The sequence below is a fragment of the Sycon ciliatum genome, chromosome 4, assembly GCF_964019385.1.
Source record: "Sycon ciliatum chromosome 4, ocSycCili1.1, whole genome shotgun sequence".
Classification (NCBI taxonomy): domain Eukaryota; kingdom Metazoa; phylum Porifera; class Calcarea; order Leucosolenida; family Sycettidae; genus Sycon; species Sycon ciliatum.
This window is the reverse complement of record NC_088646.1, coordinates 19,222,624-19,237,581: the sequence shown is the minus strand read 5'-3', so window position 1 is coordinate 19,237,581 and position 14,958 is coordinate 19,222,624. Positions and strand designations below refer to the sequence as shown.

The window sequence follows — 14,958 nt, the reverse complement described above, 5'->3', positions numbered from 1 at the left end:
CTGCACATCGCTAACAAGCGGCACTGGTTCTTTGTCCGTCCTAGTCCTTGTCATTCTCCTTCCTTGCCATGGATACTGGTAGAAGGCGCCACGGGACAATATGCTAGCAGGTAGAGTCAATGCATCGCTTCGTCGTGTGGCACTATTTCCTTGAATCGAGGAAATTTTGGAATCCAGCATGCCACGTCATGAACACTAAATTGAAGGTAGCCGAAACAAAGTGAAACATCGCAGCAAGAGCCAACTCACCAGGCCGCTTGTCAGAATGATAGTCGGAAGGCTTGTACTGTAGACGTCTCCCCATGGCTATACTCGCCGCTCTAGTCGTGGCCACGATAAGAAACACAGCCACTATGAATGAGCGACTCTTCCTCGTCAAGTAGGTTTGGGCGCACACGGATACAGAATGTCATCCTGCTCACCTCCACATTCTCTAGAAGCTCCATTACGATCTCTGGCAGCGCTGAGGAATCCCCCCATAACGATGAAAGAGGGAACACTGAAGAAGTTTTGCTCAAACATAAAAAGGCTTCTCTCTTCATCCGCTTGCAAACATTACTTGAAAGTGAATATTTTCGCGATCGCGCTCGAGTAGAATTTTGCCAACTGTGACGTTTTGGTGATTTTCTCGATTTGTTGGCAAAACACGAAGCCACTTTTTAGCTTGGCGCGGCTCATATGTTGGGGATATTTCGACTGAGGCTGAGCAGGGACAGGAACAAATTCAGAGATGAGTTGGATCATTGCCCGGTGACTCTGCTGCAAGACACCCCTGACACTAACCTTTTGTGTAATAGAGAGGGCTATCTCCTCGTCCCACACTGGATTTTGCGTCCGCCGACGCTCGGACGTAGAGAATTGCCTGAAGAAGACAACAGCATATCACATGGCAAAAATTCAATCATAATTGCAGACATACATGAACTTTACTGCTAATTAGGCCACACCAAGTTTTTTCATTGTTTCTCGTCACCGCGCGCGTACCTTTCTTGAGGATTGGACCAAAAAAATCTCGCGTCCCGGTAAACACGCATAAAAAGGCGTTGTAAAAGTACGCGCGGCGTCAAATCTGGAGTGCAGTGCTAGTGCACGAACCGAAGGTTTCTGTTTTAAATTTTAGCACAAGCGCGCACTTGGCTGTTCTTTTATGTACCCCTTGTATAATAACTTTGGTTTGCTTTCTTTCCTATTTAAATAACATGCAACACTGGACTTCCTCACCAGAGGCCGGTGCAGGAGCCTGGTTTTCTGGCTGTATGTTGCAATTGACTGTCACGCGTGGTGTATAGTCTGATTTTAGGTCATAAATTGGGCCTTTGTAGTGTAAATAGCAGTTTTTGTTTTTCAAACCCTATTTTGTTTTTTTTCCGCCCGCCCGCGTTCCTTTTGAGATTTTCAGGTGACGAGAAACAATGAAATAACTTGGTGTGGCCTTACTTGAAAACAAAAAAAAAGAGGTCGAGTTGATTCCAGCTACTGGAGGCAGTCATTGGTAATGCCACTCAGGCCGCGACCATCACAGCAATCACCACCGCCAACAGCTACGCCGTGGCCTGGCAAGTGTGATTGTGCACGACGTAAGTAGAGGAAGGTCATGCAGAGCAGCACAACACACAGTCAACTGCTGTACTTACTCTCCATCACAAATAGCTATGGTCACAGCCGGGTTAGGGGGCACGCCGGGCTTGAACGACGGCAGGCACTCGGCCCTTATAATAGCCACCATGAAGTCAGCACCATCGAAACCAAGGCGAAGCTGCAGCAGGAGTACAAAACAGGTGGTGATACGAACAGCAAGTTGTGTGCATCAACCAAACGATCGGGAAAAACTTAGCTACTCACTTCACTATTCACACATACGTAACCTGCTGATACGGCACATATAGCCTCCAGTATCCAATATCCTAAGTTGAGTACTTCTATTGAATGTAATCTACAAGATAGCAGTTGCTCTGACATTGCCATACTACACAAGGACAGGCTCGGGGTAGAACCAAACACAACATGTTGCCACTATGCCTACTTTTGCTTAGCCTCTCGCCTGAACGAACACAGCAAGAACCAGTCATCAAAACACACTGGCGTCACCAGATCGTCAACATCGGGATAGAGAAGATTGATCATCAGGAGAGAGCAATAAGAGATGGAAGACCTACCTCGATGCGACCATACGGCCGGTACAATGGCTCACTGTTGCTTATCACCTACACGTCGTCCATGGCAGAAGGCGAGCGCCAAAGGACAGAGCAAAGGAAAGAGGGATGAGACACACATAGGAGTAGCTGCTTGAACTGTGAGGCATGTTCACTTTGGTGTGGTATCCTGCATTTCCCGTATGGTTCAGAACACTCAGTGTGTTAGACTGCATCTTGTAGTGTGTAGAAGCTATAGCATTATACTTCCTCCGTATACAAAAACTTCGTGACTTTTTTTGAAAGCTGCACACAGCTCTGGAATTGTTCCGTTTGACTTGGAATAACACTTGTGGCATTGTCTAACCTGTTTACGAGCTATATACAAAGAAAAAAGCAACTCAGACGAATGAGATTGAGTTTTTCCAGAGTCTTCGTCGCTCGTGTCATTGTCACCTGACGACGCTGACTCCGCATCGCCAACAGTCGCTGCTTCCGCTCGCATTCCGTTCAGATTCTTGACAGCTGCAGTGATGATCCGACGCTGGACTTTGGCTACATCCTCTTCATCTCTACAGCTGTGTACGGATCGATGTCGACTACATTCAATCGTTCCAACCCGCGACCTCCATTATGCCGTGAAACGAGTCGTACAAGCACATCCACACGCTTCGCATTTTCTCGCCATGATAATCCTCCCAGCATTCTACAACGGCTTCGAGGAGGTCCCTGCGATTCCCCTTGGCGACAAAGGAGACGTCTGACTGGAGAGAGGCGAAGAAAGCCAGCCCGTCGACATTCTGATCCGGAGTCTGCGCTGGTTGCACGACGACTGTTTCATCTTGCCGTGCGAGCGGAACCGATTTATGTTCTCATGCTGCGAGGGGCCGCGCACCGCAAGTACTTACGACCCTGGCCAGCTTCAGCAGTTCAGGGCAGCGAGTGCCGCGTGACTCCATCAGTCCGTGTTCCACTTCCAGCTGCGAGCTCCACTTCGTCACTGTGTCAGTTTCGAGCAAGTAAGTGTTAGTTTTTTTTTCATTTGACTCTTGAGTTCCTGTCGGCAACGTCCTCAAACCCATGGCTTCCGTGGAGAATCTGTTCGGGATCAACGACACTTACCTCGACATGAACGTGGGTTGTCAATGAGAGACTTCGGCGCGGTTTGCGGTTCGTTGAGCAGGTTCTTGCCAAAAACACCGTAAAAAAGTCACGAAGTTTTTGTATACGGAGGAAGTAGTACTTTAAATATGGCACTGTTATGTGCAGTTGTGTGCAGTTGTGTGCAGTTATGTGCAGTTATGTCACCTTCTATCCATGACCGTCAAGCCGCAGAATGTAGTTTGGTTCGGGCCTTTTCCTAACCGCCTCATAAAGTTAGCTTACACATACAACGTGCTCCTTGCGTTGTCTGTTGGGGCGTCGGGGAGAAGGTGGGTGGGTGGGTGGGTGACAGTTGAAACGCAATCATTTCACTTGGTAAAAAGAAAATATTGACGGGTGGCCTTGCAACTATGAACGAATCCTTGCAGCATCATAACAACATCTCAGTATACCGTGCACTGCGTAATACTGGGCTAACTGTGCCCAAGGTCTCACGGAAACCCACTAACTTGAGATAGGCCATCAGGAAAGCCAATAGCATCTGGATTGGCCAACATCCGGTGGACAAAATAACTTGGCGATACTGTCGCTGGAAAAGCAAACAAAGACAGCGCAAGCAAGCAAAAAGGTATGAGTTGGGAAGTAAACAGACTCCAATATCATTGTCAGCCATTTTTCACTCAATACGACTGTGCAGTTCCAGGGTTGCACACAATTATGTCACCACTGAAATGTCTGTAAGCGGGTTAATAATGTGTTGCTGTGTACTAAGGTTTGCTATTTTCACGAGAAGAGCACAACATGGAAATTTACCAGCATGAAGTGACACTTCAACAGCGGGTGTACACATGTGGCTACAGTGCTCCAGTGCAAATATTTGCCATTGTAAACTTATGGGTTCTGAGAAATTGTGAAAAATAAGTGACGAGAATACTGGGCAGTTTTACAGTAATTTGATTTGGGCGCATGTTCAATTAGGAATATCATTCACCACCGTGTTAATCAAGTTGCTCATTGCTCACTAAGCAGGTCCCCACCACTTACATGGAGTGTTAATCCGGTGTTCTTCCTCATAGAGCCGTCCATCTCTGCACACCATACAGATGAATACAGAAAACTTCCAACCGTTGATGAATTGCTTAAAAACAGAGCCGGTATAGCATTGTCCTGCCGAGACCAAGTAGTCTCGATAGAGAGACATTCGCATCACAGAGACCATTCAGTATGAGCGTTGAGACTGCGTTTCAGTTCGCGGATTCTTAGAAAAGACTATTCAGGGAGCAAAAATAGGTAGGCGTGTGAGAAGAATAGTCCAGGCTGGGCATGTTTGGTATTTAAAGTACATGTTAGGTGTTCTGCACTATATTCAGCCCATTCTGCATTTCTGCACTGGTGGTTTCGCATTCCCGGCAGAGACCAGAGCCCGGTTGTCTATATTTGGGGCTAAACAGGGCTAGCCCCTACCCCACTGCACGTGGACAAGGCCATGTCCCGCCAACTTATAGCACATTAGTTCATGTGACCGCACTTGGCTATGAGTCCCTGTGCTGGTAAGGTTGGCCAACTGTAAAGGTGATAGGTGGCTGTCCTTACAGAATACGAGATCTTTTTCGCACCAACTCGATACCCTAGATTCATTTTGAGCATCCCCTCTTTCCGCTGTTTGCACAACACCGCCAGTATAGATCAATTCCTGTTGTTAAACTGCACTGGAATAATGTACTGGAAGTTTCAGACTTAAAGTCCTGCTCTAGGAATACAGGAACTGCTATAAGCGCAATGCAATCTCTTCTTACGCCAAGTACTGCCTCGTCTTCAGCCGGATGTTTCGAAGGCAAGCATGACGAATGATCTCACAAACTGAGTGGAAGTTACGGCCAACCAGACTGCGACCACACCAAGACACAATTTCGTAACCTGTAGGATGGGACACATAGAAATGATTTAAAGCAGATGAGCAGATTGTGAGCATGCTTAGCCACATGTTTTGAAGTTCTCAGTACTACGGCCAGCCAGCAAAAGTATGCGAGGGAGTATAAGCTTGCTACAAATCCCAATCCTGAGACAATGGCACCATTATGAAACACGCATTACCAATGTAGAAGATGTGTACTGGAAATCATTGTCTGCGACCATGTTACTGTTCATGTACTGCATCAATGATAGCTTACCATCATTAACACCACTCCTGTTCGCAGCCCCGTCTGGAGGCGAATCAATAACAAATGTCCGTAGTACTCCACCATCAGACTTCAACCCGCATACCAAGGTCAAGCCATAGCCTGGCACAGAATCATCCGACGTAGAAGGCTCTGCAGTAGAAACAAAGCATGGCAGGGAGGATTTCTCTCACCCGGAATAGTTGACACGTAGCAAACGACTCATGACACGTTTGTGTTTACTGCACTGCGCCTGGTCCAATCCCCAGAAACAGAGGCCTTGTCAGTACTAATAGTTTGTCGTCAGCAGTGTCTGGTCCACCTGAAACTGCCGTCACAGCAACGAACATGTCAAGTTCCATGTCGGAGATATGTGTCAGACTAACGGCTGGAAATTTTATGGGGACAGGAGAGCCTCACACTACACTGCAATGCACTGCAATACACCAATGCTGATAGTCACCCTCGCATGGAAGCCCAAACATGTGCAGCAAGCTATGCAGATGGGACTGAACAGGATGTACCCCACTATTACGTTCATATCTGCGCCCGCCAGACTATCGGTTGTCCAACTGCCAGGCTTTCTTCATATGGTCATTAGCTGCCAAACTTGTCATAAGTACCTCAGACTGCTCCTCCACCGCGGTAGACCATATTCGAGCCACAACACGGCAAAGAAAACAAACCAAAGCAATAAACGAGCTACAGTAAAAGCAGCTGCATGGAAGCTCACCGTCCTCCACTTGGTCGACAGGTGCTTCGTCTCTCCAGCTGCAGGTAGACAGTACTATCCTTCGCCGCACAAAGCATAACTTGCAGATACTCTGCAAATGCAACAGCCAAGACCACACGCATGCATGGGTAAGGAAACTGTGTGTTACGGAGTACTTGAGGGTCCGGACTGCCAGGGAAAACATGTCTGCCGCCGTAGCACTAGAGAGAGAGCTAACCAATGGCGGTGCGTCTAGCACACTAGCCGTGAGACAGCCGTAAGGTAGGGGAGTCTTGCTTCAACACATCCCCGTAGCGCTAACCAACAGCCTTCCAACTCGGAAGATTCAAGGTTAACTGGGATACAGTCAGACCTCGCTTATCCGGTCCTCTTTTATCCGGATCCCTCGCCATCCGGAAGAAAATCGTTGGTTACCAATTTACAGCATATGCCATGCATGCATACAGTATGTGTGTTCGATAATCCGGTTCCCTCGCTTATCCGGATATTTTGTGGAAAACGGATGTGTGCGGTTATGCGAGGTCTGACTGTAGACCAAAGAGGGGGAGGTAAGCGCAACGAAAACGAGCACAAGCTACAGTCCCACCAGAACAAAGAATGTCACTTCTTACTGGACGATGATAAGACCAGTAAGATACTTGACAAAGCGGTCTAAGTACAATCCGAAGCAGCAAAGCAGCACACCACCCAACTTGGGTGGCTCAGAAATATCAAAGATAATAACCCTGAACCTTCTGAGTTGGAAGGCTGTTGGTTAGCGCTACAGAGATGTTTTGAAGCTAGGTGTCAGGACGTCGAATGTCTCAGTACTCAGTCTGTCAGTGTTGTGCCTAGTTGTTGCACTTTCTGACTGTATATAGTATATAGTTGCAGTGGTGGACAGTTACTCTTAACTCGTATCCATATGTCCTTTTCCTTTCTACATTTATTATTGGCTCAACAAGCGAGTTTCAAAGTAACAGCACTAGTGACTTATCAGAAGAAAAAAGGACCAAAGAGCTACAAGTTACGCTATAATTATCCACTAACACCACCAGTTCACGGTGACTTCATGTGCACCAACTAACGACATGGCGTCCTTTCATGCGGTTTACCACACGGATTTATGAAGTCGGACATATTCCGATTTATTTGCATCAATCGCACAAAATTAGGTACATTTCTCTTGTAAACCCTGTCAGTTTGAGAATTTAGACAAACACCGAACAAATTTTAGCCGCGACGAGGATCGGGAGGAATCCATCATAATTATTTTACATAGCTACTACCATCACGTCGACCGAGTGAAGATCGAAATGATAATGGAGTGGAGAGAAGAAGACCTGAACTGGAGTGCTTGAGAGACTATGTAGTGTCACATGAGAATTGCTTCGTTAGGAAGGCTCTCCTTTTGAATGGAGAAGCCCAACGTCGCTGATTTGCATCGCCGTTTTCAAGCGCTGATCTGCAGTAGGAATGTTTCTGTAAATTATTCGTAGTTGTGGACGTGGATGGATTCAGCGCTCTGTTCTCTCAGCAAGCCTACTCAGTCCAACACGAAGGACTTCCATGAGCGAAACAACGTGCTCCTCGAGCAAGTGCAGCTCGGGGTAATATGGCCAATGCCACGGGAGACCACCTCGTGCCTGCATAAGGCCAAGAATTGATGGCAAGAAATCTTTGATGAGCGCCTTCGACTTCAAGGACGCAATATTATATCTCCTCAGCAGTAACTGCAGCGCTCTTGCTGAAAATATCACTGCAAGCATGCACTAGGCATGATTTAGTGAAGAGCTACTTGTACTAGCGATTGGAGATTTGGTGTTGGCATATCTGCTCCATCATGGTAACTGGTGCGCTTGTCAAGGCAGTGCAGTTTCTGCTGCTGTTTCACAAGCCATATGCGCAGTGAGTAGGAATTTGTTGTATGATAGCTGAGGATCACCAGCCTTCATGGACAAACCTATATTGGGACTGGTTGCTGAACAGTGCACACCTAAATCTCTCAGCAAGCTCTCTTGCTCAGCTGGTGACGAACACTATATACCCGCTGCTTTGGGCTTGCAGCCCCGTCTCCCGACCGTAGACCGATCGAAAGGCTGTCACGGTCCTGTGACCATCGGTGTACAGTTGACACTGATGGGGCATCGGATAAAGTGCTGGCGTCAGTAATTCTCTGGTATACCTGGAATCTACATCTACAGCTGGTTTCGACTTCCAGCCATCCTTCGCTAGTTATGCTTGTGACTATCATGCCAGCAAGTCGATCAGCAGCATCACCTCGCATCTTTGATGGTGAGGCCTGCAAAACGTCACCGACCAGTGACGATGCTCAAATAGGGCACCCTACCAGAGCTGGCGCAGTGTATGGTGCAGTCTTTCATGAATCCATAAACTATGCTGTTTGGCTGCTGTAGCTCTGACGCTTGCGTGTGTGCCTTACATTAAGGACAGCGGGCCGTCTGCTCTAGCCATTTGCCAATGCATGCACGGCTGAACGTCTACCAGCAAGCTGCAAACACTTCTCTCCCTACCTGTGACATAGTGGACATTGTGCGTGTGTTATTGCATTCCTATCTGAACTGTTCTGGATGCAGAGATTTACCCACTAAGCCCTAGAGAAATATGAATAAATACTATACTACTACTACTATTACTAAACTTGGTATGCGGGTGTGACATGCTGCTGCTCATCAGATTCGGTCCATGCGACGCTCGTGTTTTTAGTTTTGTTATTTTGTCTTCCTTTTTTCAATTCGTAAACTGAACAGACTAAACTATCCAGTGATCAGGTACTGGTGTGGTGGGGCGAGGTTTTGTTGGTGATGCTGCTGTCAGTGGTGGCGGCGTGCATGTGCTCGTGCTTGCGGGCGATGGCCCGCGTTTTCTCCCATGCCGCAAGTTTGTCTTGCGTTTGTGTTTTGCATTTGGACTTCCTGCCAGGCTTGGAAGACTTGCATTTCAAACAGTTTGTCCCACTGTGTGGCTCCCAGTCTTTGAACGGTGTACATCCACCTCTGGAGCTCCAGAGAATGTTGGGCCCCTGGCAGTAGCAGTGCATTCCATGCAGATCCATGGCCAATTTGCAAGTGTGGCCAAAAAGTTCAGGGTGTATTTGGTTTCATCCACATTGAGATGAAACACTGCCAAAATGGATTGAGTATGATCTGCCACACGATACTTCGTCCGTCCACTCCTTGACGCGAATTTCTCCCCTCCAATACGACAACACGACGACAGGAAGCTAACATGAGCCTCCATTTCTGAACAAAATAACGTCTCTAACATGGCCACGAAAAGCTACAGTGATGCACGTCAAGCTTAGGAATACACAAAATCGAAAGGCTAGGACATCGAGGTATACTAGAAAATTGTCTGCGAGGCGGAGAAAATTCGCTGACGAGGTTGGTGAGCCCTTGAAATCGAGCGACGATCCAAAAATAATTGCACCCACGTCGAGAAAGAAACCATGCGTAGCGCGTGGGTAACCCAAAAAGATCGCTCGAGCGGCGGCACAGTCGAAGGCAAGGCCAGTCCAAGCTCTAAACTCTATCGAATGACCTGGCAAACACCCGTGGTTTCGGTTGACCTTGCCCGTTTGAGATGGAAGTCGAGCGAAATTGCAAACATACGACTAGGCCAGATCGCGTAAAAAATGAAAAAGATTAAAATTTGGCCGCCATATTAAATGAACGCGCTTCGCATGCATGGGACAGCCGTGAGTTACTTTGGCGTAACTTGTAGCTCTTTCGTCCTTTATTTTCTTTTTATAAATTAATCCTTGGCTCTCCACCCGAGTACTAGTGACTCTTACTTAATTTAAAAGCTCTGTAGTGACAACAGGGAGATATGTTGTCCAGCAAAAACTGCTGTTCAAGGGTGTCTACCTTCCCCTATCTTTCCTATCCTCGTTTGTTGTTGTCGAAGCAGGACACTTTTTTGTTCTGCGATTTTGAAAGTTTGAATTCTCGTACCCTATCGCCGTGTTTGTTACCCTGCCGAATCATAGTTTTTGAGTGAATCCCACAAGATTTTGAAACTTTTTTTCAGTTTTCAGAATTCCCGTGAACTTTATCACAAACCTGGGCCTAGATCCGTAATTTGATATGGTGGCCGTGAAACAGCCGTGAGGTAGGGGAGTCTTGAATTAAGTAGAGAGGTTTAGCGACTCTTAAAACGAGTACAGAACGAGTGGCGGACCCATGCTTGCATCCCCAATCAAGACCAACTGCAGTCAGCAATTCCAAATTCCAATGTGCTTGGCGAGTTCATCCCGTGTCAGACTGGCTATGCACTCACGTTTTAAAGAGCTGCTAAACCTATCTCATGGTATCAAGTGCCCACTTACTCCTTGTGGGTTCTTTACAGCATAATAATTATAATGAAATGTGATAACTGCTTGGAAATTTGTTTGAAAATGCACCAACAATCCAAGCTGCCATGGCCACAGGAACTTTAGGACAATCATGCAAATCGTAGTGCAAACTACGGTACTTTTACAATGCAGGGGCCCGGAAGGAACAGGTGTGCTTCTAGAAGCATTCCAAAGATCACAAAATTACCTCGCCCTAGACACTGCATCTCCCACCATGGTATGTCAGGCATGGTAGTGGCCTGGCACAAGCAAAACTTCCTAAGCTGGTTGTGCTTCTCAACACAATCCTCTAGCCGGTGGTATCCCGGATGTACGAACTTGACTTACTTTATAATACTCACAAATAGAAACTTATTAGTGCGAAAATAGCCGAGTGCATCACAATATGCAGAGCAGGCTCTTTGATTGACTTTCATTACATTTTCTTAGCATGGCGCCATGGATAGGGGTGTCATATACATTGCTGCTGCGCTTTTGCCCTTGCTGGTCCTAGCTAGCTCTTTGCTGCTTTTTTCACTATAACCTCAATGGTCAGTAGTATAGGCGGGGGGAGGGGGTTCTGGCCCAAATTCTTTGGGGAGGCTATGGTTTATGTAGCTGGTTACTGTGATCGTGCAATGGGCAATCCCGGACATGTACGTGCAGGAGCTAGCACTGTTCCTCGGAACATAGTTCTTGTTCCAACGTGTTTTCATCGTGCAAGAAGCAATCCCTACATGTGTGTGTGTATGACTGACCAGAACCCATTTGAGTTGTCCTGACATGCTCGCTTGACCCGTCTTTTGTGGTGTATAAAAGGCCGTGCTCTCCTCCTCTGGACCATATCACTACTCCGATCAACACCTGAATCTTCTTCTTCCTTTTACCTAGTGTAAATCGTTGTCTATCCATTTTCAAGCTATGGATACCTTCACTATTATTACCGATGGCGTTGAGAAAGGTGCTCAAGTGCAGCACAAGGTTACTGGACGCACTCAGTCGCCTTTCACCAGGAGCCAGGTTTCACCACACGAAATTCGCTCTACCTGCTTTCTCCGCCACTGCAACGGCTCGGCAAGATAGGTTTGAGCAGACCAGGGTGGAGATCGAGATGTCGCTCGACCAAGTTGTACGAGCACTACGAGCACTTCTGAAGTGCTCGTCAACAGTGCGACGTGCCGTGACATGTGCGAATGTGAAGCGTATTGGGATGAATGTCTTCCCCCAATCCTGTCGGACATCTGACGGCGAGACTGGCGGTGACAGGAGATTTGTCACCGCGATATATGTGCGAGGAAGTGAGATGGTGGGGGCGAAAGCCTTCGTGCTGGACAAACCCTTTCAAGTTTTAGTGTGTCCCTCATCACTGTCATGAGAGCTGCAGGAAAGTTCAAATGTCTGCTGGCAGCCATCCCGCAAGTCTATGCCGAAGAGGCTGATCATATTCACCTGAGGCCATTGGAGGACACTGATGTAACACTTGACATCGGAGAGAAGGAACTCGATCAACTGCTCGAGGGTTTCGCGAAGAAATCCAGGAAGGTGGTCTTCATTTCCTCTTAGCACCTGTTCCCCTAACAGCGCCATGTCCAGTCATACCTTCAAACGTAACTCAGAGGTACGTCAGGTTGAAGTATTTATCCCAAAGTTCCCCACTCCCTCCAGTGTTCTACTCCATGCGTGAAAGTAATGTGCGAACGGACACTTGAGTCACAAACACACGCAGGCGATCATAGCGGCACGCGTGAGAATATATTTTTGAAAAATAGGGAACAATAGTTACAAAACTCTGCCAACCTACCATGACTTCATCCGAGGATGGAACGGAAACATTTCGCAAGCAGTTTTCACACACAACCGATGGGCACATGCTGCATAAGGTTTTTTTCAGCAGAATCAGCGAGCGCAGGCAGAGGGGACAGCTTCCTGGAATCGACTTTGCCGACTTGCGTACCATCAACAGCTGCTGGTCTTGCAAGTACCTGTAAACACCAGTAAAAGACACGTACCACAGAAGTAAGACCAGAGGTTGCAGGCAGCTCGACACACATGCAGAGGGAGGAGGAGTACAGCAAGAAGCAGGCGTCCCTACCCCCAGAAACCAGGCGCAATCACATCAACACCAGTACTACAATGACATTCGACACGCACACAACAGGTTAATGATCGGCAATCTCAAACAAAGTTATCATTCTACATAGTCTAAGGACAACCCTTTGCCTTATTAATTTCAAATTCCACGGAAGCCAGTCCAGCAATAGCAAAAAATCCACAAAAGCCAGCCCAGCAATAGCAAATTCCACGGAAGCCGCCAGCCCAGCAATAGCAAATTGATCACCATGCATTGTTACAGACATGTCACAAAGGCTGATTCCATCATTGACGAAGGTACTGATTTGCTAAATTGAGTCCTGGTAGTGACAGTTATCCTTTTCTTTAGAATGTTTCCCTTTTTATTCCCTCAAACTGATTAAATATTTCCATTTCCATCTCCCTCAACCTAAAGAATACTGATTAAATAATTACGATTTCCGAAAAACTCTCAATGTGGCCACGAGACTTTTGTTGCCGTAAAAGAATATTCATCCCTAAGAGTGAAAGCAGTGGAGTGACCTAGCTCTGAAATCATGTGTACATGCATAAACATGCGCTCGGTCCAGAGACCAAGTATGGCATGGAGTGACAGACAGCATCTCTCTATTAGGATTTGCACACCAGCCGGAAATCTAGGGGTGAAAGGGGTGATCCGGGTAACCCGGGTACCCGTCTGTTTAGCTGCTGATCCGTTAGCAAACGAGTACCCGATAGTCATGTAGGATGGTAGGGTACAGTATTGTAAGCTTGCTTGTACAGTCGTACAATGCGGTGTACAGTTTTGATTGTGTTTTTGCTTTTTCAATCCTGCTACATTATCACTGTATCCATTGTAGCTACGACAATTTTTGACTGTTAGCATGTAGCGCAGTGAGTGTGCACGCTGTACTTGTCGCGAGAGTGGCTGCAAAAAGTTTGCAGGTTCACTGCAAAGCTCTTTTCATGTTGCATGTCCAACGAGCAAAATTATAGCACAAGTCCTGTATCATCTGTTATAACATATTAGCACACGGAAGTTCTTACCTGCCATGACGTGCCACGTCCTCGTCCGCTTGCAGGGCTTGCTCCAGTACACTACGTACTTTCTCCTGCTCATAGCTAGAGAGCTGAGACAGGTCGACCGCTTCAGTCAGCTTTCGATCCACCGTCACCATTTCGTCCGCGAGGTGACTCAGTAGGCTGCTGGATGATGAATGACTCTACATAAGCAGAAGAGACAACATTGGAAATACACACACAGAAACTGTATCACATGTGAAGTAGCACAGCAGCAGCAGTGCGGCTGCTTCATGCCCTGTCATGTCCGCTACCGCAGTGCTCAGCTGATACTAGTGCTAGTAAAGTATCGTTGACACTGCACAATCTAACACTAAAACGATGAGACAGATGGTGGCCAATACACAAAACACACGCCCGCGAGTATGCCCAGCATGCAAAAACGAACACACACACACCCACACAGTAACACACACACACACACATACACACACACATTTACACATAATAAGTCATTACCAGGCACCGGTACATCCAACACACGACACATTTCGGAAAGATGGCCATATCAAAGCGCCAGCTCAGCGGGAGAGGCAACTTGAGAACAAGCCACATCTTCATTTCAGACCATGACTACTACATTATCTGCTAGCAAGGGTACCTCTCTCACCTTTTCCTTGGGGCGCAGATCCTTCATACTGAAGATAGCAAGCCACTTCGGCCGTTTTAACTTACTACCTGGGAAGTCCATATCAAAACGAGCTACTCCACCAGGCTTTATGACCGCACAGTTTAGGGGCAATGGGACTGCCTACAGTGCAGGAATTGCGTGGCAGTGTGAGTAATCACTTCCCTGTTACTGCTGCTACTACTTGCACTGGGACGTCCCTCAGCAAGAACACGGTGTGCAATTCAGACAACCACCCGCAATCACATGGCTGATGACAGAAGATGGCATGAGCCAGCAGCAAGCAAACTCCAGAAGGGATTGACAAATCAATACTGACGCAGCAATGTCATGCGTTCTTGGTAATCAATACTGATGCAGCAAAGCTATGCGTTCTTAGTAATCAATACCCAGGAGCAAGGCTTGGCCAAACTTCTAACAGAGAGGTACAGACTGTGCTAAGCCATATGGATCAAACCGCCATGAAATAGTCCTGATCAAAGGGTCCTCATCCTGACAACACGCCTGGGCTGGCTGGGGCACAGCTCACTCCCCCAGTCCAACCAGCCATGCATTTATCATACAGAGGCGTCCACACCCCACAGCACCATCACCAGTATCACACAATACCAGAGAGACCAACACCCTTCAGCTGACTTTGTAGGAAAGGCGGAAACAAACACTGTCACACATACCGGATGCCTGGAGCAGGTCTCCCTAGCTTGCCGCCGGATTCCCCC

At 47.3% G+C, this 14,958-nt stretch overlaps 1 protein-coding gene across 4 annotated transcripts in view; it reads right to left on the bottom strand.

Moving 5' to 3' along the window:
* The window catches only part of LOC135814852 (uncharacterized), a 38,563-nt gene that overhangs the window by 12,760 nt on the left and 10,845 nt on the right, over positions 1 to 14,958 (bottom strand). For 3 of the 4 annotated variants that reach the window (XM_065328043.1, XM_065328041.1, XM_065328040.1), the window contains exons 2-11: positions 13,579 to 13,754; positions 12,263 to 12,443; positions 6,129 to 6,219; positions 5,408 to 5,548; positions 5,033 to 5,153; positions 4,281 to 4,324; positions 3,746 to 3,825; positions 2,157 to 2,204; positions 1,635 to 1,756; positions 784 to 862 (exon numbers count right to left, since the gene is read on the bottom strand). In XM_065328043.1, the coding sequence (XP_065184115.1) occupies positions 784 to 862; positions 1,635 to 1,756; positions 2,157 to 2,204; positions 3,746 to 3,825; positions 4,281 to 4,324; positions 5,033 to 5,153; positions 5,408 to 5,548; positions 6,129 to 6,219; positions 12,263 to 12,443; positions 13,579 to 13,709 (1,038 nt within the window). In that variant the 5' untranslated portion in view covers positions 13,710 to 13,754. Of the gene's footprint in view, positions 1 to 783; positions 863 to 1,634; positions 1,757 to 2,156; positions 2,205 to 3,745; positions 3,826 to 4,280; positions 4,325 to 5,032; positions 5,154 to 5,407; positions 5,549 to 6,128; positions 6,220 to 12,262; positions 12,444 to 13,578; positions 13,755 to 14,221; positions 14,788 to 14,958 lie in introns of those variants that run through there. The other variant, XM_065328042.1, reaches the window with a different exon arrangement.